This window comes from Pezoporus flaviventris, unplaced genomic scaffold, assembly GCF_033815535.1.
Source record: "Pezoporus flaviventris isolate CSIRO_AGI_PZ_B2104156 unplaced genomic scaffold, CSIRO_AGI_Pfla_v1 ptg000228l, whole genome shotgun sequence".
Classification (NCBI taxonomy): Eukaryota; Metazoa; Chordata; class Aves; order Psittaciformes; family Psittacidae; genus Pezoporus; species Pezoporus flaviventris.
The window spans coordinates 1098026-1119881 of NW_026892776.1; the positions used below are offsets into that span (position 1 = coordinate 1098026).

Below are 21856 nucleotides of genomic sequence, written 5' to 3' on the forward strand. Positions count from 1 at the left end.
GCTGAATCCAGCAACCTCTGCTCTGTCCCTGACCGGGGCTGCTCCTGGCTGTATTGGCCAGGGTTGTATGGGCAAGGTGTGACCCCCGTGAAGAGGTTCACAGAGGAACAGGCACCCCTGCCCATATAAAAATGGGATGGAAAAAGCACACAGGGGGGCAGCTCCTGCTCCCAAAGCTTCGGCAGTTTGGGAGCTTCCTTAATGGCAATCACAGGCTCCCAGGAAGAGAAGATTTCCCCATGCACTGGAGCAAAGTCAGGCCCAGATGTTGGCAGCAGCCAAGGAAGTGCCCAGGCAAAGGGATCCATGGCTGGAAGAGCCCTGGGTGCGTCCACCCATGTGGTACTTCAGTGCTGGTGGTGAGAGCACTGGAGGGTCCTGTTTTTCCTGCTTCAATCCCCTTTCAAGTGGGTGCAAAGGAAGAGGGTCCCTGTGAAACCAGCACTGTCCTGGCTGCATTTGGCAGAGCACCCCAGTGAGCAGCTCTGCAGGGAGAGGACAAAGGGTCACTTCTGAGCATCACCTCCTCTTCCTCCACTCCAGGCCTCTCCTTCCTCACCCTCACACAGAAAGCAAAGGCGGTGCTTGTATTTGCAGACATGAAAGTGGTGGATTGGGGTCCTGGATGCGGCTGCTGCTGGTGGAAAGGACCCAGCGAGGGAGCAAAAACCCATTTCAGGCACAAGGAGAATGAGGACAAGGAGTCCCACTGGGCTCACGTGGGTACTGGCATCGCCTTTCCACCCAGCGCAGGAGAGGGACGAGCATCCCGGTGCCATGCGCCCGCGAGAGGCGAAGGGGCAGCACCACCGGGCAGCTCCTGGCCAGCAGAGCTGAAGGAGGAGGAGGATGGAGACAGGGGGACCAGGAACCCCATGCACTGGAGGAGGATGAGGATGATGCAAAAGCTGGGTTTGTTGCTCCCTTCTTCTTTGTAGCAGGGTGAAGCTGGGGGTGGAGGAGAGGAGGGTTTGGTGGGGAGGTCGGGGGCAGTTGGGTGCTGCTCTCCTTTTTCATGGGGTATTTTATGGGTGATGGTGACCATAGGAGAAGTTTAGTTTATCCTTGGAGGAAAAGGGAAGGTGAAGGGCTCCCAATCGCTGGGTGCGAGCTGTGAGGAACCCGGCTTTGCCAGGAGGGTCCCACTGGCATCATCCCCATCACTTTTAGTCTTAAGCAGCTTTTGCTGCCGGCTCTGGACGGGATGGTGGGGTGGTGGGTTGGGAGAATGCCCTGATCTCTGCAGTGGCTCCACACACAGTCCCACCAGCCCTGTGTGACACTGGGACCCCAAACCTGCCACCAGCTCTTCGTAGCTGCTGCTGTTGCAGAAATTGGGATCAATGCAGGTATCCATCTGACCCGATTAGCGGCTTCCTATTGCTTTCCATTTATACCTATACCCATTTTTGGCTCTGGCCAACAACCTCCTCACAGGGTTTGCTGCCAGTGCGGATTTTGAAGGGGGGACAAAGTCATTTCTTTGTCGCTAGGAGCACACTGAGGTTACAGCGCTGAGCTCTGGGTCAGGCTCTGCCTCTATCCCAGCGCTTTTGGACAGCCTGGGAAAGCGGGAAAGTTTCCCATCGATCCGGGATCGAATTGTCTTTATCGCGTTACAGCCACGGTAAGCAGGAGGGTGAGAGCAGGGAGGATGGCTGCCTCCCCATCCCCATCCCGGCGCCCGGGTGGAGCCGGGATGCTCGGGGGGGGGAAAGAGGTCACTCCATGCACTTCCCTTCATCTCTTCTGGCACAGGCTAATCAAAGCACTTCAGAAGTGCTTTGTGTCCATCTCTCCATCCTAAAGCGTGTCAGACACTTTGCAGCTACGATTACTTTGTGAATCCCAGTGGAGAGCAGACCTCCAGCCTCTAAAACACCCACTCAGCATCCCCACAGCCACCCCAGCCCCCTATAGTCAAAACCCCGTTTAAACCTTCTCCTGAATCAGGCTAAAACCACACCTCCGAGCACTGGGAAGATGAGGAGGGCTCAGCTGCAGCAAAGCCTGGCTTGGACCCAGGCTCTCACCAGCTCCCTTTGCAGAGCTCGTTCCACCCCATCTGGCTTTCCCTGCTACTTGTGTCGAGCTGCAGCAGCTTTGATGGTGCACCCGGTGTGGGACCACGCCGGCTCCCTCCTAGCAGGAATTCACCCTCACTCGTTATTAAATTACATCCTGACCCGGTTAATCCATAGCTGATTAATTTGGGGCTCTACGGCTGGGTATCAGAAAGGTTTCATCTGTCTCACGGTGCGTACTGCATGTACCGGGCTCTCTGTTAATCTGATTTCTTTCAATATAAAGAAATATGGGTGGAAAAAGCAGAATGAAGTATGGAAAGTGGGGAGGATTAAAGGGGTCCGGCTGGACATGATCCTCTGCCTGTCATGGGGGTCAGCAGCAAGGGACCTGCCCCATCCCAGCACCAGGAATCCAGTTTGGGCACTTCCTCCTGTGCATCTTTTCCTGCAGGGCTCCTGCTTGGGTGTACAGAACATCACCAGCCCTGGGGAAACTGAGGCACAGAGATGGAGGTAGCTCACAGGAATTGGTTCAGGCTCATTGTATCTTTGCTGGTACGATTTGCAGGTTTCAGTGTTGGGGCTCATCCTGCTCCCCCATTGCCTAAAGACACACTTTAACCTTTCCTTTTGATAACAAAGGTCTTGTAGAGGGGACTCAGACCAGGCTGCTCCTGAGCTCTGGGCTCCTTTGGTGCTATGGGGCTCAATCTATGCCCCAGCATCACTGCAGTGTATTCTGGCCTCTTCCATTTCCCACACTGAGGACTTGAAAGCAGGGGCAGCTTTTACCAGACCCCCTCATCCCCTCAGAGGTTTGAATCATTCTTTCCATGATTTTATCATTCATAAACTCCCAGCATCTCCCCTCCTGCTTATTCCCTCACAGCTGCACACGTTTGCCTTGAGTTTACAGAACTCATTTTGCAGCCATCTCTCCCAAGCCATAAACTTCGGCAGGATCTTCCCTAGCAGCAAACCAAGAAACTCCCTGTTTTCCTTCCGGGAATGGTCCCTGCCCAGCTCCATTCAAGAGCCACGTAGGTGATCTCAATGCTGAACCCCAGCTAATGAGTTCTGCTAAGAGGAAAACGAGCAGGGGCTCATTACTGCAGTAAATTGCTCTGTGGAGCGAAGTACGTGCCTGGTGCAGAGCAGAACCCACACGCTGCAATCACTGTGAGCATCATTTGGACTGAGAATGAGGGAAAAATCCAGTCCAGTGCCGTTGCCTTGTTCCATGGGGGCAGTGATGGGGTCTACACCCCTCTTTTGTCATCTCCTTCTTCCCACCCTGCTCCAGTTCCTCCCAGGTCAGATCATAGGAGAAAGGGGTGTTCTCTGCCCTATTCCCCACTGAGAAAATTAAGCTCCCTGTGCAAACACGGGTCCAAGCAGTAATTTAGGGACTTGCTGCAAATAAAACCCCTTTCTTCTTGCAGCAGGGCAGGCTGTGCGGTGCCTTTGTCTCCCCTCCAGCAGCAGTGAGTGTGGAGGCAGCGATCCCATACCAGCACTTACTGGAAGCCGGTCCATCCTGGATGCGGGACACCCTCAGGGGTCAAATTTGTCTGTTGGGTAAATCCCGGCGGAGTCAGGAGCACAGAGCAGAGGATTAGAGGGAAAGAAATGCAGGAGAGCCCAGGGCAGCCCTGCCTGGGGGGGTATTCAAATCCTTGAGGCAAACGGGTGTTAAAGTCACCTTGGTTAAAGGCAAAACCTTCCCAAGGGTTTCCAGGGTGTAGCCAAAACCTCCAGGGATGAGGGATTGTGTAACTGCCCTGTTTCTTGGAGGCAATGATGTTATTCCGGGCATCTCCCCCTGTACCTGTCTCCCCTGGACCACAAACCCTGCTTTGACTTCAGGGATATTCCTATTAACAGCACGTTTCTGCTAAGCTCACTTCTCAGCCCTGACCATCAGCTCCTGTGGATGGTTTTCACGCTCCACGTTTCCCTCAGCCATGGATGCTCTTTGCCAGGGTGCAGGATCTGACCCTGGTTAGTGCCAGGGAGAGCTGGGGTGGACAGACCCAAAAGAGGTCAGGTTTTGCCTACAGACACCATCACCCTGTGGTCAAAACCCTCCCAGCCTGGGTTTGGAGGTGAGCTGGGCACAGGCTGAATTTAGGTGCCAGGAATATCAGTTTAATGCCCTTTTGTTAGCAGCTCTCCAGCTGCTCACTAGAACGGATAAATCTAAGGGCTGTAGTACACAGGGGTGCAGAAGGGGGTACATGAAATGATAAACCAGCCCTGAAGGGCCTGATCAAAGGTCTGGATACTGTTGTGTCCCCTTTCCATCGCAGATGGCTGGAGATGAGTATAAGATGCTCCAAGCTGGCAGCTCCGAGGTTGTCCTCCAGGATAGGGCTGTTTAATGTGCTCATTAACATCGCAGGGGGAGAAATAGCTCAGAGGACAGCAAAGGATGCTGGAGGGAGGGAAATTGAGGTGATCGGGTCCCTCAAGAGCAAAGGAGCGTCACCGTGGTGGAATTCAGGCTGAAGCACGCAGGTAGAAATGTGCCATCTCCTCCTTTGCCTTCCCCAAATGCGGATGCCTGGAAGGAAGAGATGGAGGAGGAGGAAGAGGATAGGAGGGTAACCTGGGTGAAGGCAGAGGGTGAAACCCAGTTCCCAAGTGGAATTAAAGCAGCCAAGGTGAGGCTGCCTGTGAGGGCAGCAAGCTTTCGGAAGGAAAGAAACTGAAAATGGGGAAATGAAATGAAAATGATTCCCAGTTATTCCAGCGACCTGCCCGGTCCCATCCACCCAGGGCATCTCTGTGTCTGTTTATTCCTGGAGGATATAAGCCCGGCAGCCCTGCGCTCTGAGCCAGAGGCCGGCCGGCAGCCAGGCATGAGGAAGGGGCATTCTCCTCCCTTCCTTGTCCCTTGTCCCCCGCTAATGCTGCCTGGACCTGCGGCTGCAGCCGGTCCCCTCACGCAGGGGTGGGACGGAGATGTCCCACGTGGCGGAGGCACCGGGACCGTCCCCTCCTGGAAGTGAGCCCGCTGAACCCATGGCCACAGGCAGGAGGTAGGTGGGCAACGGGGGATGCTCCAACCCTTGGGCTTTCCCCTCCCCTCCTCTTTTTAACATCATTGTTATATATTAATAACAAACAGGGCTCTATATCCTGCTGTAAATCTCTCCCGCGGTGCCCGCGCTGTGCGGGTCCCTGTCCCCCCCTCTCCACCTCCCTCCTGGGGACCGGCTCAGACCTCGCCACGTCACGGGCAAGACGTGTCCCCTCTGGACCATCCGGAGCATTACTGGGGATTAAAGGTGGCATCCGCCAGAAGGACACGTCCTCCCCATCTCGCTCAGGGGCGAGCGGGTGGGGGCGGGCGGTGGGTGGCCGGGTTCCCCCTCCCTGGGCAAGCAGGGCATGGGGATAGGGTGTCCCCTGCACCCCACCCGTCCCCTTTCCCAATGGATCCCCCGCTTGTTTTAGGGCTCCCAGGGCGATGGTGGGGCCGAGGCTCCGAACCACTCCGGATCCTGCCTCAGCTCATCCCTGTCGTGCTGGACTGCCAATTATACACTGAATCAAATAGAGAAGAGCCTTTTAAATGACATTGCTTGCGTTATCCCAAAGGGACCTTTCAAGGGTATGCCTGGACTTTTTTTTTCCATCTCCGCTTTTCCTACACATCCCTATGTGTGTTTAATAACTCTCTTCCCAGATGCAGAGAGCGGTGGCACTTCCATGCCTTGTGCGGGTAAGTCCCCATAGGTGATGCTGTGGGAGGGCTACAGGAGGAATCACCTCTGTTCCCATCCCAGTACGGAGGTGATGGGGAGGAGATGGGGTGAAAGAGATGCTCAGCATCTCCCATTTTCTGGAATAACCTTGGAAATGGCCATTGTTCACCCCAGGAGCGTGGGGCTGAAGGGATGATGGGTGGCAAGCAAAAGGGAACTGGAGACACTGAGGATTTGATGGTTGCATAGGGGTTGGTGGGAACCAGAGCCCCGATTTACTTGGGATGCGGCGGGCAAAACACCAGCTCTCCCTCAAAACGACCTTTCTCTTTCGCTCTCTCTCTGTCTCAGATGCGTTTTGTACATTGTTTTCCCCAGGCAGGGATTTCAGCTGAAGGGTATTAGTTAATCAGATTCTGGGAAGCAGATGTTAGGTGATTTAGGAGGAAACAAGGCAACTTTCTGGTTCAAGCCTCTGTCAGACCCTGGAGCACACATTGCAAAGCACTGGGAGGGTGTTTTGTGACTTCAGGCAGCACCGTTAATACTGGTCTGAAGTAAAAATGAGACAGAAAGGGTGGTCTGGGGGCTTGGGGGCAGGTGGGGCACCTGCTTCTGGTGAAGGGGACAGGCAGGTATCAGCATGGTTTGGGGCTTTGAAGGCAAGGAAACGCAAATCATTGCCCTGCATCCCTTGGGCAGCTTGAAACAGAGCTAAAAAGCACCTCCCTGCATCCCAGCAGGGGGGTGAGCACAACTTTACACTCTCAACCCTGTCCAGGACATGCAAATTGTCCCCTCGTAGCTCTGTGCCTCAGTTTCCTCACTAGGGATGGTGCTGGGGGGGGCTCACTTTGATGTGCACGGAGGCTCCAGAGCTAAGCCACATTTCAAGATAAACACAAGTTCTTCTGTGACCAAAAGCCTCCTCCCACCAAGCAAGCGCTGGGAACTTCTCTTGCCCGCGGGGCCAGTGGGCTGTATTAAGAGTTAAGCACATTTAATGCTCAAAGTACCAAGATCATCCCACGGCGCTGCCTTAGGATGTGGTATCATGGTCAGCTTTAGCTGCTCTAACTTCGCTTTGCTGTGGAGAGAAGCTCCTGGGCACGTGGTCCCCTCGGGTTGTCCCATCAGGACAGAGTGTGGTGAGCTGTGTGGTGGGGCAGGTCACCTCACCTCACCCACCAGCTCAACACTAAGCACTCCCATTCTCCTCATTCAAACCTATTTTTCTTTATGGGATTTTTTTTCTGATTTAAACATCATCTCTGGGAGTTTATATTAAAACTACGAACACGAGAAGGGAAGGATATGATTCTGTGATTCTTTACGTGCTGCTTTTCCTTTTTTCCTTTAATGCTTGTTTTTCCCCTCAAAAGAGCTTTGTCTGGGCTCGTTTTACCTGAGTATCCTTTGCCTGCCTCCTGATGCTACATTGGGGCTGAAACATGGCTTATCTGCAGCTCTTGGTTGCTGTCTCCCTGCCAAGGTTGTGGTGCACTTTCTGCACCCAGCACTGTTCTGATGATCTCATCCTGCCCGCAACAACTTCTCAAGAGAGAAAAGTCAAGCCTGAGCTGAACCCAGCTTCATGGAGAGCTGCTGCACTGTGGGCATCCCTGAGGGGGCATCACTGGGGCTGGAGGACTTGGTCTCAGAGTCATTTGGGCTCCTCAGCTTTGCAGAAGGTTCCTTTGGGGGGCAAACCCACTCTGCCTTGGCTTCCTCCAGGCTTCATTTCTGCTCTGTTGTCCCAAATGCTCCTCTCTACATGTGTCCAAGTAGGAAAATTGTCACAAAACCAGCCAGAAGCAGCTCTATAGAGACGGATGAACAACCATCCTCCGTGGCTTTATTCTAAGCAAAGAAATGTGACCTTTAAGTAGCTTATGATAAATTGTGGGATTTGTCCCCAAATCCAGAAATTCATGACTCTGCTAAGGAAAGAGTAACGTTGAGCCCTTGTCTGGGATGTGGGTCCTGACTCCTGTATGAAGTTTTGCTTTTGGGGTTGTAATGCTGAGAGCACAAGAGGGAGGATTTGTAGCAAGCCAGGATGTCACCACCTACTTCTGCAGCAGATTCGGGTTTCTAGCTTGTCCTATCCAACCCCACCTGCAGTGCACCAGCAAGGAGGGATGAGTGTGCTTCTGGGGAAAGGGGAAGGAGCATCCTCACCGCAGGACTGGCCTCAGCACCACTGCTGCTCCTTGCAGACGTGGCCTAAATTGCGTTGCTATTCTTGGGCATTTGGGTTTTTTCATTCCCAGTCCCTGAAGTTGGCAGGGGAAGAGAGCCAGGGTGCCCTTGGTGGTGAGCGGTCACACAGAGCAGCTCTGGGGGTCCTTCTGGGGGTTCTCCTGCCTGGAAAAGATATTTCTGGGGAAAAAGAGCTGGAAAGGAAATAAATCAGGGGCTCGGATTCACTTGGAAAGTGCGTTTTTGGGGCAATTCTCCCCAGAACCGTTCCCCATTAACACCTAATTTCTCTTCATGCTTCTCCCTGAGGCAGGAAAGGTAATTTCCCAGCTCTGTAACTTGGCCTGGTCCCTGGGCTCTTCTTTGACTTTGCCTTCAAGTTCAGTACAACAGCAGCAGCATGAAGGGGAGCCGTGTGCCCAGGAGTATTTGGGGACATGGTGTCTGTTGCTGATGGAGCTGGTCTGGTTAAAAATCCACCCTGCGGCCCGAAAGATGCTCTCCAAGGGACCTGAGCATTCAGTCCTCATCTCTTTCCTGTGGCTGGGAATATCAGGTCTACCATGCAGGAGGCACAGGGCTCTGGAGGACATCACCCCATCCTCTGCAAAGTCGAAGTCTGGATCAAGACAAGGGGTTCTTACCCCTCTTCACACAGATCAAAGGGGTTCTGCAAGGCTGGTGGACATGTCCTTCACCTCCTGACCTGCCTGCCTCCCCAGATCCCACTGTGGCTCCTAGTTTGGGAATTGCTTTCTGAACGCCGGTTGACCCAGCTGCAACACATCAAGGACCTCCTGGGGTTTGACTCAGTGCTTCTCCCAGCTGCAGCAAGGCTGCTGCTAACCAGAACTCCCATGTTTAACACCTCCAAATCCTACTCCAAGCTCTGGATCCAGAACTGGACCTGTCTGAAATGACCCTTTGCTTTGCAAGGCTGGGATTGCTGGGGAAAGGCTGGGTGGGACACCTGGGTTCACCCCCAGCCTCTGCTACTGCCTGACTTTTTACCCTTGGGTGGTGTACATGGTATTGGGAGGTTTCATGATGATAATGAAGCCATGCCAAAAGGGGCTTGAAGGATCCAGAGGTGAACAACTCGCTTTTGGCAGTCAATGAAACGCACATTTCCATTAAGAAACAAGGTTTTCTGATCTCAGGGTTGGTTTGTTCCTTTTAGCTGAGCCAAGTGATGCATCTGCCCAATTCAGCTCTGTCTCCCTGTCCGTTCACTTGCAGATCCTCATAGCGTGGGAAAGACGCAAGCTGCCGGCATCCGATCCGGGGATTTATGCTGCTAATCTGATTAGTGTATGATGGACGTGTCCAGTTGGAAGGAGATGGAGGTGGCACTAGTCAGTTTTGACAACGCTGATCAGATTGTGGAGGATCCCTGTTATTCAAACGACCTCAGCCCCGCCAGCCAGTCGCGGAAAGGCCACCCCAGCTGCGCCAACCTCCTCTCCAACCTGCGCATCCTCATCAACAGCGAAAACGCCAACAATGAGACCATCTTCTCCAGGTTCTCTGCCGAGTTCAGTGAGCATCTGGTGGGGGAGAGGGTGGGTATGGATGAGGGGGACCAACGAGTCATCATTAACATCGCGGGGCTGAGGTTTGAGACGCGGCTCAAGACCCTCAACCAGTTCCCTGAGACCTTGCTCGGGGACCCGGAAAAGAGGATGCGTTACTTCGACTCCATGAGGAATGAGTATTTCTTTGATCGGAACAGGCCCAGTTTTGATGGGATCCTGTACTACTACCAGTCTGGTGGGAAAATACGGCGCCCTGCCAACGTCCCCATTGATGTCTTTGCTGATGAAATCACCTTCTACGAGCTGGGTGATGAAGCCATGGACCAGTTCAGGGAGGATGAAGGGTTCATCAAAGACCCTGAGACCCTCTTACCAACTAATGACTTTCATAGGCAATTTTGGCTGCTCTTTGAATACCCTGAGAGCTCCAGTGCAGCCAGGGGTGTTGCTTTGGTCTCCGTACTGGTCATTGTCATCTCCATCATCATCTTCTGCATGGAGACCTTGCCGGAGTTCAGGGAGGAAAGGGAGTTTAAGTCCACCCAGGAGCTTTCCAAGAATCTGACGGACACCTTGCTGGCCCACAGTACCTTCACAGACCCTTTCTTCGTCATAGAGACTGCCTGCATCATCTGGTTCTCCTTCGAGCTCTTTGTCCGGTTCATCGTGTGCCCCAGCAAGACCGAGTTCTTTAGGAACATCATGAACATCATCGACATCGTGTCCATCATTCCCTACTTCGTGACGCTCACCACTGAGCTGATCCAGCAGAGCGAGCTCAACGGGCAGCAGAACATGTCCTTGGCCATCCTGCGGATCATCCGGCTGGTCAGGGTCTTCCGTATCTTCAAGCTGTCCCGGCATTCCAAGGGGCTGCAGATCCTGGGGCAGACCCTCAAGGCCAGCATGCGGGAGCTGGGCTTGCTCATCTTCTTCCTCTTCATCGGTGTCATCCTCTTCTCCAGCGCCGTTTACTTCGCAGAAGTGGATGAACCACAGTCCCACTTCTCCAGCATCCCTGATGGCTTCTGGTGGGCCGTGGTCACAATGACAACTGTTGGCTATGGAGACATGTGTCCCACCACCTTGGGTGGGAAGATCGTGGGGACTCTGTGCGCCATTGCAGGGGTATTGACCATTGCACTGCCCGTCCCTGTCATCGTCTCGAACTTCAACTATTTCTACCACAGGGAGACGGAGAACGAAGAGAAGCAAATCCTGCCCGGGGAGGTGGAGCGAATCCTCACCAGTGTGGTGACGGGCAACGGCAGCATGGAGTCCCTCAATAAGACCAATGGGGGTTACCCTCGAGACAAGGCCAAAAAATGATGCTTGAGGCCATGATGGGACTGTGCTCTGTGTGGTGGGATTGGCTGGGTAAGGAATAACCCATCTGCATGCTGTGATTTCTTTCTTTTTTAAAACCAAACGTGCTGCTGCTTATTTTCTTCTATTTTTTTTTTCTCTAGGCATTTTTCAATCTCTGATTTCCTGTGGCTGTTCAAATAAACACCATCTTTCTTATCTCTCTGCCCTGCCCATCAGTCTGGTTTTTGTTAATTTGATGCTCATCCGCTCTTACCTTCTCCGTCCATAGCTTCAGAGTGCAGCTCCCCATCTACAGAGAATTCCCCCATTTATCAGAGGAGGAATAAGGGCAAAACGACATTAAATGCTCGGTGGCACCCAGCTGGATGAACGTGGGTCCAGCTCCCTGCTATTTTAATCCCTTTAATATAGTTTCTCCCCTCCCATCACTTAGAATCTGGGGGGGCTCTGACCAATTCCCACACTTGGGAATGCTCTGGCTGAAAAACTAGCTGGTGAATAGAATAAATTACAAGTTGTATTTGTTTCTTTGTCTTCCTGCCTACATCATCCTGTTGGCACAGCAGTGGTGGATGGAGACAAGCAACCAGGTGAAGGGATTAGGAGGAGAGGGATGGTGACCAGTCATGGTGGCACAGCCACCAAGGAAGGTCCGGGACACCACGGCTCAATAGGATTTCTGAGGGAAAACTGAGTTTTGAGAGAGGGAAGGGGATTTCTCATAGAATCATAGAATGGTTTGGGTTGGAAAGGACCTTAAGCTCATCCAGTTCCAACCCCCTGCCATGGGCAGGGACACCTCACACTAAAACATATCACCCAAGGCCTCGTCCAACCTGATCTTGAACACTGCCAGGTCCTGCAACAAATGCTTGACTCAGGGGTTAGCTGGTGCACAAAGCCCTCGTGGCTTTGATTGTCACTTACATTGCTGCCAGTGGGGCACAGAGCAACGAGGGCTGAGGTATCTCGACGGCTCAGCTTCCCACCGTGAAAAGGCACTTGTGGTTCTCTGCACCCTGCACATTTCCATCAGCACTTCGGAAGGGAGAAACCAGCACCAGATCATTTTGCCGTTCCCTCTAATGCCAGCAGGTTTCCTTCCGAAAACATTTTGTTCCAGCTTCGCTGTTTCGCTTGGCTTTTGCTGATGTTTCTGCCTACATTAAAATCACAGTTTCTCAAGCAGTGTCTACACATCCGCTTTTCTATCCCACATCTGTTATACTTGATGTCTCATCTCCTAAAGATTCAATATGATCGTTACACAATGTGCCAGCATCTCTGCTTTGCGGTTTCATTCAGAACGGAGTGGTGAAAGATGGGGTTTATATTTGGGGTTTATTCCTGCTCTGTTGGAAAACATGACTTTGGGCTTGCTGGGATTTTTCCCCATGCAGAAATCCTGCAATCCTGGGCTGGGAGGGTTGTTATTTGGGGGGTGGATTGGGTCTTTTTGTGGGCTGGCTTTCTGCGACGAGGTCTTTGGCACCCCAGAGAGATGGATCTGGGTCATGACCAGCACAACTTCAGGAGACAAATCCCCCTTTTGACCTGAGCTTTTCCCCATCCTTCCACCATCCTCGTCCTCACCTTACAAATCCCACAGAGTCATCTGTCGTGGTTTAAACCCAGTCAGGTAACTTGTTCACTCACTCCCAGTGAGTGGTGCCAAGCTGACAACAATCAAGGTCCGTGTTCGTCTCCCCCCCCCTCCCTGCACCGGGGCTCTCCCCTTCCCCGCTCCCGGAGGAACGGGGAGGAGGATCGAGAGAGTGCAACTCCTACGGGTTGAGACAAGAACAGTCCAGCAACAAATCACCACCGCTACTATCAGCTAAAACAATGATAAGGGAAAATAACAAGGGAAGAGAATACGATACCACCGGCCAAGAAAACGAGTTCCACCCGGAAGCCCCTGTCCTTCCGGGTAACTCCCAGTTACCCCCCACCCCGGGCATGACGTGCTGTGGTATGGAATACCTCCCCGGCTAGCCCGGGTCAGGCGCCCCGTCTCTGCTTCCTCACAGCTTCCCCTCCTCCCTGGCAGAGCATGAGCCTCACAGAGTCCTTGGTCAGGGTAAACATCACTTAGCAACAACCGAAAACATCGGCTTCACCAACGCTGTTCTCAAAACTAGAAGTCAAAACACAGCACTGCACCAGCTAACACAAAGGAAAAAACATGACTGCTACTGCTGAACCCAGGACATCATCCCAGCCAGGAGCAGGAGCTGTGAGAGCTGTTTCATCTCAGTGCCATCATTTTCAAGTTACCATCTGTGGGGACAGCTGGAGGACGCACATCTGGGAGAGCAGCACCCTGAGACATTCAGCTCCTCTCCATTCATCCCTCAATCCCCTCTAGCAGCTCTGCCATGTCGTTGTTTCTATTTCACAGCAGGTTTTCTCCTTTTCCTCCTTCTTTGATATTTTTTAGAGCTCATCCTGGTCAGCAATGAGCTCATCTTTACTGCTTCTGCTCCCCTAGCAAACAGGGACTGGAATGGATGGATGGATGGATGGATGGATGGATGGATGGATGGATGGATGGATGGACGGACAACCTGATTCTCATTAACTTGTAAACTTTATTCTCAAATAAAAGAATAGATGCTTCGAAGTCTGGCATGCAGAAAATCCTGTTTATTTGGACTCAGCTTTTTGTCCTTGGCTTTGGGCTGCTCCATGCTGGAAATCATGGGGCTGGGTTGAGACCTGGGACATTCAAGAGCTCCAGAACTCCAGTGCAGCTGCTTCCCCAGCAGTCTGGCTCACACTGTCCGCTGCAGGAGGCCAGGTCTGAGGGGGATCCTCTCAGGGTCAGGCATTAAAATTCTCCAGCCACAATAGCTTGTTTCTAGTTCATCCTAAAGTGAAGAGGAGGAAAACCAGGCTATGAATACCCAGTGCCAACACTCAGCTGGTGCTTGACGAAAACCTGCCAGAAAATCCATTATCCCACACAATTTGCAGCTTAGCACCTTCCTAAATAGAGGCCCAAAGCTCAATGAAATCCATAGAAATCTCTTAGTAACTGTGCTATTCTTGAGTCAAGCCCTAATGAGCCAATCTGTCATGTCATCCAGCACACGCACAGCCTGAATTCCCACTTGAAATTCTGTGCTGCCATAGAAAAAGAAGAAAAGAAGACAAAAGAAACCCTCTTTGCTTTATCAGGATGATGCCCTGGCTGCTTTTTATCCCTGGAGCACGTTGGACTCTGGTCACATGTGAAGTATTTGTCACTTAGAAGCGTCTCCCTCCTCCTTAGAGCCGCTATCTCCGAGCAAGCCCTGGAGCATCCTTTTGCCACCAGGCTGCTATTCCTGCGCTTCCTCAATGTACAGGAGCACAGTGCTGGCACCGCAGCCACGAGATGGCACTCCAGGATAGACTTTTCCCGGCATGTAGCCAGCCCCAATACGTGTTTGCCCCTCTCTAATTCCTGCTCGGAAGCTTTTAGCTGGTTTGTTTCTTTATTGCATGTGTAAACGCAGATGTGGGCAGGGATGCTTTGGCCATGGGGGATGCTCTCATGCAGGAAGCCCATTGCAGGATGGCATTTGCCAGGGCCTCTTGGCACCAGTGCAGAATAGGCATGCCAGGAGGGTGTAGGAGCTGCCTCCCAACAGCATTTGGGCTGTTGGTCCTGCCAGGAATAAGGCCACGGCTTCCCTCTCCCATTCCACTCATCGATAGGACAGCTACAGCCCGCGGGTGCTCCTGCTGTGTCTTGTCCATCCTGGCAGGGGCTGCTCCATGTGTTGCTGACCCTCAGACCCACAGTTCCCTCTGCACCAGGCTCGTTTTTCTTGCTCATAACAATGAGAAAATTCCTATGATGGAGCCGAGGTAAAAATCCAGGCTTGGGTCCCTCTTGTGCTTGGGCATGAGGGATTCCCACCCTCCAGCAGTGCTATGTGACCTCTGGATCGCTCCCTCTGCATCCCGTCCACATCAGGTAAGCAATCTCCCATCCCCATCAGTGATGGAGCCTCATTTATCAATAACGAATGCAAACAGCCCCTTAGCCCTCAGCACAGGAGAAATGAAGCAGCAGCAAGGACTATTGGACTCTTGGATCTCTCTCCTTGTCACCTGCTGAGCGTGTTCATTGCAGCTGCAGAGGAGGAAAGAACCAAACTCAGTTTTTAATAGGGTTTTCCATGGATGGAGGTAATTTCCTTGTCAATCTCCTGCATCAAAGCAATGAAACCAAATTAGAGAAGGAACCACCCTGAGCACTGTGGGGGAAAATGAACATCAGATAAATAAATCAGGTTTTGGCTGTTGTTTTGCATAGCAGTAAAGACCATAAGTGAGGATTAGCTGTTGTTTCCAGGCCATCTCATAGCACAGAGTGGTTCATTACTGGGAAAGGGGCATTTAATAGAGATTCTTTCTGGAGAAACAACTAAGTGACCGGATTGCTCTAAACTATGGAAACTGAAATGAGACATCACTTCCACACATACACAGCTGTGGATGTGTAAAAACCTCATGATGCGAGGGCACAAAGGAATCAGCTTAATCAAAGAAACCCAAACCATGAAACTATAGATTTTTTTTAACATTGTTATGAAATATTGTGCTTTTCTGGCAGTGTTCAAGGCCAGGTTGGCCACAGGGGCTTGGAGCAAGCTGCTCTATGGAAGGGGTCCCTGTTCGTGGCAGGGGTTGGAGCTGGAGGAGCTTTAAGGTCCCCTCAACACAAACCACTCTGGGATTCCATGATTTTCTTGACTTCTTCCCCCCATATTGATGTGGTGAACCCCTTTCTATCCAGCAATCCAGGGTGTCCCCCAGACACTTCTACCATGGTCCCAGTGCTGAGCAACGGGCCGGGGCAGCTGCAGCATCCCCACTGCAGGGTTCTTCTTTTGCAAGGAAGAAGCAAAACTTCTGCTGTGTAAAAAACCACCCAGATAGGATGAATCTGGTCGTTGCAGTGGTTTATTGTCACCAAATGTGCAGTATTCCTGGAGGGAGAAACAAGGGCAGGACAGCTTTCACCCAGCATCAAACACCAAATCTCATTTACTTCACTCCCCATGAAAACCCAGCGTCTGCCACACGCATGCATTTGGGGGTCTTTGGGGTCTTTAGAAATAGAAACCGTTGCTGCTCTACAACCAAAATCCACCCAAACCCACCAAACAAGGAAGGCCCAGAGAGGAGAGCCACAGCTCCCAGCACCAAACCCCAAGGGCTTTCCAGAGCTAGCATTGAACATATTCAAAGCCCCAGAAGAAGTTTTGTGTTCAAGCATTGCTTAAAAGGAAACTGATTGGGATGTTTTGCGGGATTTTTTTGGGAATCAGCTGTAAATGCTGATAATTCTTATTTATTTCTTTGTGTTTTTTCTTGCCAGGGGTTGCTCTAAGAAGCAGGAGGGAAGCGCAAGTGATGATACACAAGTTTTTCACAGTATCTATTTCAGGGGGAAACTGAAAGCACGTGTCTGGGATCACTTTTATTAGGAAGGTAACCTGAGTAGCCCATTCCCTTCTCAAGTTCAGCTGACATAGAGAAGCCTCCAGTCCTCATACGGTGTCTGAGCCACAGGCAGGTGCTGAGGCCAAAAGACCCCAAAGACCCCCACCTGGCACCCTGCCTCGGCCTCTGCCAAACACACTGCATTGCTGGAACGTTGGGAAAACCCAGTCCTTAATTCCCCACAGCTACTTGAGTGTGGCTCCTTTTAATTGCAGGCTATGTTAGACCATTCATCACCACCTTGAAGAGCTGCTTCCAGGGAAGAAACACACGGATAAGACACGGTCGGGCAATATCACAATGGAAATTATCATTACAGGAATTATTTATCCAGTAGGAGTTGCAAATCCCTTACGAAAGGGATTTCTGGGGCCACAGACATTTGGCACACACACACTGTCCTTCCATCCAGAGGATGCTGGAGTCAGAATCTGCTAAAGGCTGGGGCAGAGCCACATGCCACATCAGTTTGGCCTGACCGTGCCTCAGTTTCCCTATATAACATACAGTTTATAACAACACTTTCTACCTTGGAAAAGCACTTTTAAGGTTGCCTGGCACTATGTGGGCACCCAATGGTGATGGAAGAGGGCAAGAAATGGGTGCTGGGGGCTCACGGATGGAGAACAAGAAGCATCACCCTAAAAATCAATGTTCTTGAAGTTGACGGAGCAGCGGTAGCGGCTGTCGAGGAACCTGGAGCAGATGAGGTTGGGTGAACAGGGGCAGGTGTGGTGCTGGCGCTTCCCGAAGAAAGGGACCTGTGGAGAGAGACGGGAGAGATGAGGACGTCAGAACAGTATCAAATGGGATCAAAGCCCCAAGAAAACCTCTGGCTCTTCTCAGAGGTTTAATAGGGATACGCCTGCGATGAGTCTCGGATCCCTCTGAAACCTGTTGCTCCTTCCTCGTGTGAGCAGGAGCCTCAGCATCCTTCAATCTGGCTCCCACCATGCCAAATCAATACAAGAGCACGGAGAGGGATGCTCCCCGCCAGGCTGGGCTGCTGCTGCTACACCCCCACGGATGAGGGATTGCAGCAGTGTCACGCTTGGGGCTAATCCCAGTGAGCTGGGGGTTCTTATCAGACAGAAATCACGGCGCTGGGGCAGCTCTGTGGCATTAACTCGGCTTTGCCACGCTTGGCAGAGCTTTTACAACCCAATTTGGAGCAGCGTGGCTGGTGCTCTTCATGGAAATGAATGGGCCAGGCAGCTCGGTCCCAGCTCTGAGCCAAGGTCTGCAGCACCCATGGGGCATCCTGAGGATTAAGGCCGGAACAGAAAGGCAGGGGGGTGCTCAAAATACTTCAGAGGCTGAAACCAGCTCTGTTGTTCCTACTTGTCCTGCTATGAAGCATCTCTTTGCTTTGCTCCTTAAGGACCTTGCCAATATCTAATCAGTTCTGAGAACTCCTTTAGCAGACTTTTGGTCAGGCAATGTGTGTTAGGTCTGGATAATCTTTGACCACAGATCTGCCCCTTGAAAGGAAAACCAGAGGTGCAGGATGTTATGAAAGCCATGTAGGCAATGACTGTGGAACACTGAAAGCAGGGAAGTCTGTACAGGCAGCAGCTGTTACGAATGCTGTCTGAGGTAAGGAACCACCATGATCATGGAACCATAGAATGGCTTGGGTTGGAAGGGAGCTTAAAGCTCCTCCAGCTCCAAGCCCTGCCACGGGCAGGGACCCCTTCCATAGAGCAGCTTGCTCCAAGCCCCTGTGTCCAACCTGGCCTTGAACACTGCCAGGGATGGGGCAGCCACAGCTTCTCTGGGCACCCTGTGCCAGCGCCTCAGCACCCTCACAGGGAAGAGCTTCTGCCTTAGATCCAACCTGAACTTCCCCTGTTTCAGTCTGAACCCATCACCTCTTGTCCTGTCACTCCAGTCCCTGATGAAGAGTCCCTCTCCAGCATCCTTGTAGCCCCCTTCAGACACTGGAAGCTGCTCTGAGGTCTCCACGCAGCTTCTCTTCTCCAGGCTGAACAGCCCCAATGTTCTCAGCCTGGCTCCACACAGGAGGTGCTCCAGCCCCTGATCACCCTCGTGGCCTCCTCTGGCCTTGCTCCAACAGCTCCACGTCCTCCTTATGTTGAGGGCACCAGAACTGCACCCAGTGTTGCAAGTGGGGTATCATGAGAGCAGAGTAGAGGGGCAGGATCTAGAAGTCTCTACATTCATGGGAGCTCAGGCAGCAGGAACTGCAGCAGCAACAGTCCCTGATGAAGAGACCCTGATGATGCTGCCCAGTGCTTCACCCCAAATCCACCCCACCCAACCCCAACCCCCTTTTCCCAGTCCTTATCCCCCACCCCAGCCCCCAGTGAGCACCCCCATGCTGGTACCTTGTGACTGAAGGGGTGGCACTCGTCCCCCTCCTGCCCCAGGGGGGTGCACATCCGCAGCCCCCGCAGCCACAGGCTGACGGCGCAGCAGGTCCCGCTGCCGCACTGCAGGTCCCGCTCGCAGGCCTGGGCAGAGGCATGATGTGAGTGGAATCTCCTGGGAAAACATCCCTCTCCCACTTCTGGAAGGGGCCAGGGGAGAAACGGCCCCTGGGTGTAAGCCCCGGCTGGGGATTTAAGGGAGAAGGGGAACAACAGGTCCCATTGAGGGTTGAGCTGGGGAGGTTTCGGGGCAGGGCAGGGGTTGTGGTGCTGGGGTTTGCAGAATGAAGGGGGATGCCCCTGGTGCGTGCGGGGCTGGGACACACAGGGGAGAAGTTTGCCGCTGCCCAACTTAAAAGCAGACTTGGTGCCAAGTTAGAGCGGCGGCGCTGAGGGTAAGCTCCTTGTCCATCGTGCACAGCCATCACCTGTCTGAGCCTGTAAAACCTGCTAAATAATGCACATGCCCATTCTGGGGGCCTTTTTTTTGTTAATAGAGAGTAATGCCAATGACTCAGCCTCTTCCACCCAAGGCAGGTGGGAAATGGGAATCAGAAACCTCTTCTCCTGGGATGGGGAAACTGAGGCACAGATGCAAATGCTGCACCAGCTCACCACCACACCTGGAAGCCCATGAGGACGGTCAGAAGAGGGGATGGGGGCAACATCAAGCAAGAAACAGGTCCCATTTTGCTCCCCAGGCTGTGTTGGCCATCACAAGAGCAGCTCATTGCACCCCCAACCCCTGCTCCAACCCATTCTCCTTAGGGTAGCACAGGAAGAACCAATGGGGCTCATCCAAACCCCAAATGGGATCACCTCCTTTTTAGGGTACCGCTATCACAGGAGCTCTCAGCCACAAGTCCGTGGCTCATATGGAAAAGGAGGTGTGGGAATTGGGGAAAAGCCCATGAGAGCAATGGAAAGAACACGATTTTAGGGTGCTGCTCTCTCACAGGGAGGCAATAAGGGGCTGTTGTAGGGGCTGCCCTTTCCTGAAGGGAATTTAATTCTCCTCGAGCATCCGAACCACCTTGTAAGAACCAAATACCATTGAAAATGAAATCTCAGCAATGATGGACCCTCACCTGCAAAGCCAGGGGCACTGACAGGGGCTGAGAGGGGCTGCAGGCACATGCAGCCTCTTCTCCCTGGTTATTCAACATGAGCCATTTAAGCCCTGGGAATGACAGCCCAGGTCTGCCTGGCCCTGGATGGAGGTGGCTGCCCCCGCCTTGGCTTCGCAGCTCCAGGTTGGGCAGATCCAGCCAAAGAGAATCACAGGCTTGAAAGAAAGAGGTCTGATTGTGAGGGCAAAAAGGAGCCAAGAGCCAGTCAAAGCCAGCCACAGAATTCCCACCAGCTGGGAAAAGCCGGGAGGCAGAGAGGAGCTGGGATACAAACAGCTCATCTTGGTTTTAAACAGAAGATTTTCTGCTGCCCAGCGTAAAAGGGGGGGATTCATCCAAGCCTGGTTTGCTGAAACCAGCATCCGGACTCCTGAAGGATCACAAAGCCTGGATCCTGTCCCCAAAACTCGCCGCTCCTCTTGCTTCTGGCATCACCTCGGTCCAGCGCTTGCTCCGCAGCGCTGAGCTGTGGGACATGCTGAGCCCCAGCAGCCCATTGACACAGCGCTGCCGCTCTCCTTTGCATCCCCACACTTCACCTCCCATCATCACTTCTCTAAATTTAGGAGGGAGAAAGCCAATTTGGGGTGCTGGAGCCCTTGTCCCAGTTGGGAATGTGCTCTGGAGGATGCCTGTGAAGATACAGCGCTTTTTCCCTGCTGGAAAACTTCCTCAAATGCCCTGTTTTCCCACACGCAGGGCTGATACAGCGCTGAGAAACAGAAATAACAGCTCAATGGTGTGACTTTACACTCACATGGGCTGGGGCTGGCTGTGGGAACAGCATCCCTGTGCTGGAAAACCAGGTAATAAACTTCGGACAAGCACCCAAACCAACGCACTGAAAAGCATCAATTCCTGCCTTCATTCCCAAGATAATCGAAATGAATAAGGACTCCCCCAGGTAGGGGATAGAGGAGGCACTTACCCCGGTGATAACGGCGCAGGGGCAGGAGGAGATGAGCAGCAGCAAGCAGAGGGTCTGCAGGATCCAGCCCATGGTGCCGGGGCAGGAGCCGTCTCCCCTGCGCCACCAAGCTCTGCAGCAGCCCCTCACCACCCGCCCTATATAACCCCTTCCAGCTCCACCACCCTGGGCTTTCTTTTCCCCCCCTTGATGATCTCAGAAGAAGCAGATGAGACCTGAATCTCTAATGGTGGAAGAGAAATATTAATAAAGCACCGAGGAAGGGAATAAAAACCCCACCTCTCCCACCCACAGCCACATCCCAGGGTTATTTTTCAGCCAAGCCAACACAGCTGGATTTCCCAAGTCCACCTCTATATCCATATTTATCCCTTGATGGGTGTACTTAAGAATTGAATTAAGACTTTGCGATTGTTCAGCTAAAAGAGCACACAAGACTAAAGTTAGCCTGCTACTTGTGGGCTCATAAGAGCGCAATGGGTAATAATGTGCCTCTGTGATAAATATCCTGCAGAAACAGAGGCTGGGCTGCATTTATTTGTGAGGATAAAAGAAGGCAGAGAGGGAATAATATCTTTTTTAAGTAACGAGGGTGTGTTTGAATCAGAAGCTAATGTGTAAATATGTTGATTTATAGTTTGAAGTGTCTATCCCCCATACCTCAAATTGCATTTGGTGCATCTCCTGGGAGCGCAAGGGAATAAGACCAGGGATTGCTAAGGTGGCTAAAAAAGCAGGAAAAGATGGAATTACCAGCTTCTTTGTCAATTTGTACACCCTGGAAGGATGCAAGGGATGAGATGGGGGCCTCGGCAAAGCACCCACTGGCTCAAGAGTCACATCCATCAGGTGGGAGAGGAGGAAGAAATCTCAGCAGCCTCTGAAATGCGATGTCCCCATAGAGCTGGGGCAGGTTCCTCCCATGTGGCCCCTTTGCTTTTCCATGGCCAACATACAGAGAGTGGTACCCCACTGTCCAGCCTGGATTTGGCTGGGACTCCCAGACTAAGTTCCCAACGGCCAGAGCTGTGCTGGCCAGGGCCATGCAAGCAGAGATCATGGCTAAGACCCTCTGCACAAGAACAGGAAGCAAAACTCCATTTCCC

At 52.4% G+C, this 21856-nt stretch overlaps 2 protein-coding genes across 3 annotated transcripts; one reads left to right on the forward strand and one right to left on the reverse strand.

Moving 5' to 3' along the window:
* The first annotated feature begins 592 nt into the window (after window positions 1–592).
* Window positions 593–11320, forward strand: KCNA10 (potassium voltage-gated channel subfamily A member 10). 2 transcript variants are annotated; one of them, XM_061442545.1, is made up of 2 exons: window positions 593–912; window positions 9179–11319. In XM_061442545.1, exon 2 carries the CDS (start codon window positions 9253–9255, stop codon window positions 10801–10803), a length of 1551 nt encoding a protein of 516 aa, XP_061298529.1. In that variant the 5' UTR covers window positions 593–912; window positions 9179–9252; the 3' UTR covers window positions 10804–11319. The 2 variants fall into 2 exon arrangements, with proteins under 2 accessions (XP_061298529.1, XP_061298530.1); XM_061442546.1 differs by lacking the exon at window positions 593–912 and adding an exon at window positions 4804–5068 and having other exon boundaries at window positions 9179–11320.
* A 4681-nt stretch (window positions 11321–16001) lies between these two features.
* On the reverse strand, window positions 16002–20876 carry PROK1 (prokineticin 1). The gene is made up of 3 exons (XM_061442570.1): window positions 20751–20876; window positions 18651–18776; window positions 16002–17063 (listed from the first exon to the last, which is right to left on the reverse strand). Exons 1-3 carry the CDS (start codon window positions 20820–20822, stop codon window positions 16944–16946), a joined length of 318 nt encoding a protein of 105 aa, XP_061298554.1. The 5' UTR covers window positions 20823–20876; the 3' UTR covers window positions 16002–16943.
* Between the last annotated feature and the right edge of the window lie 980 nt (window positions 20877–21856).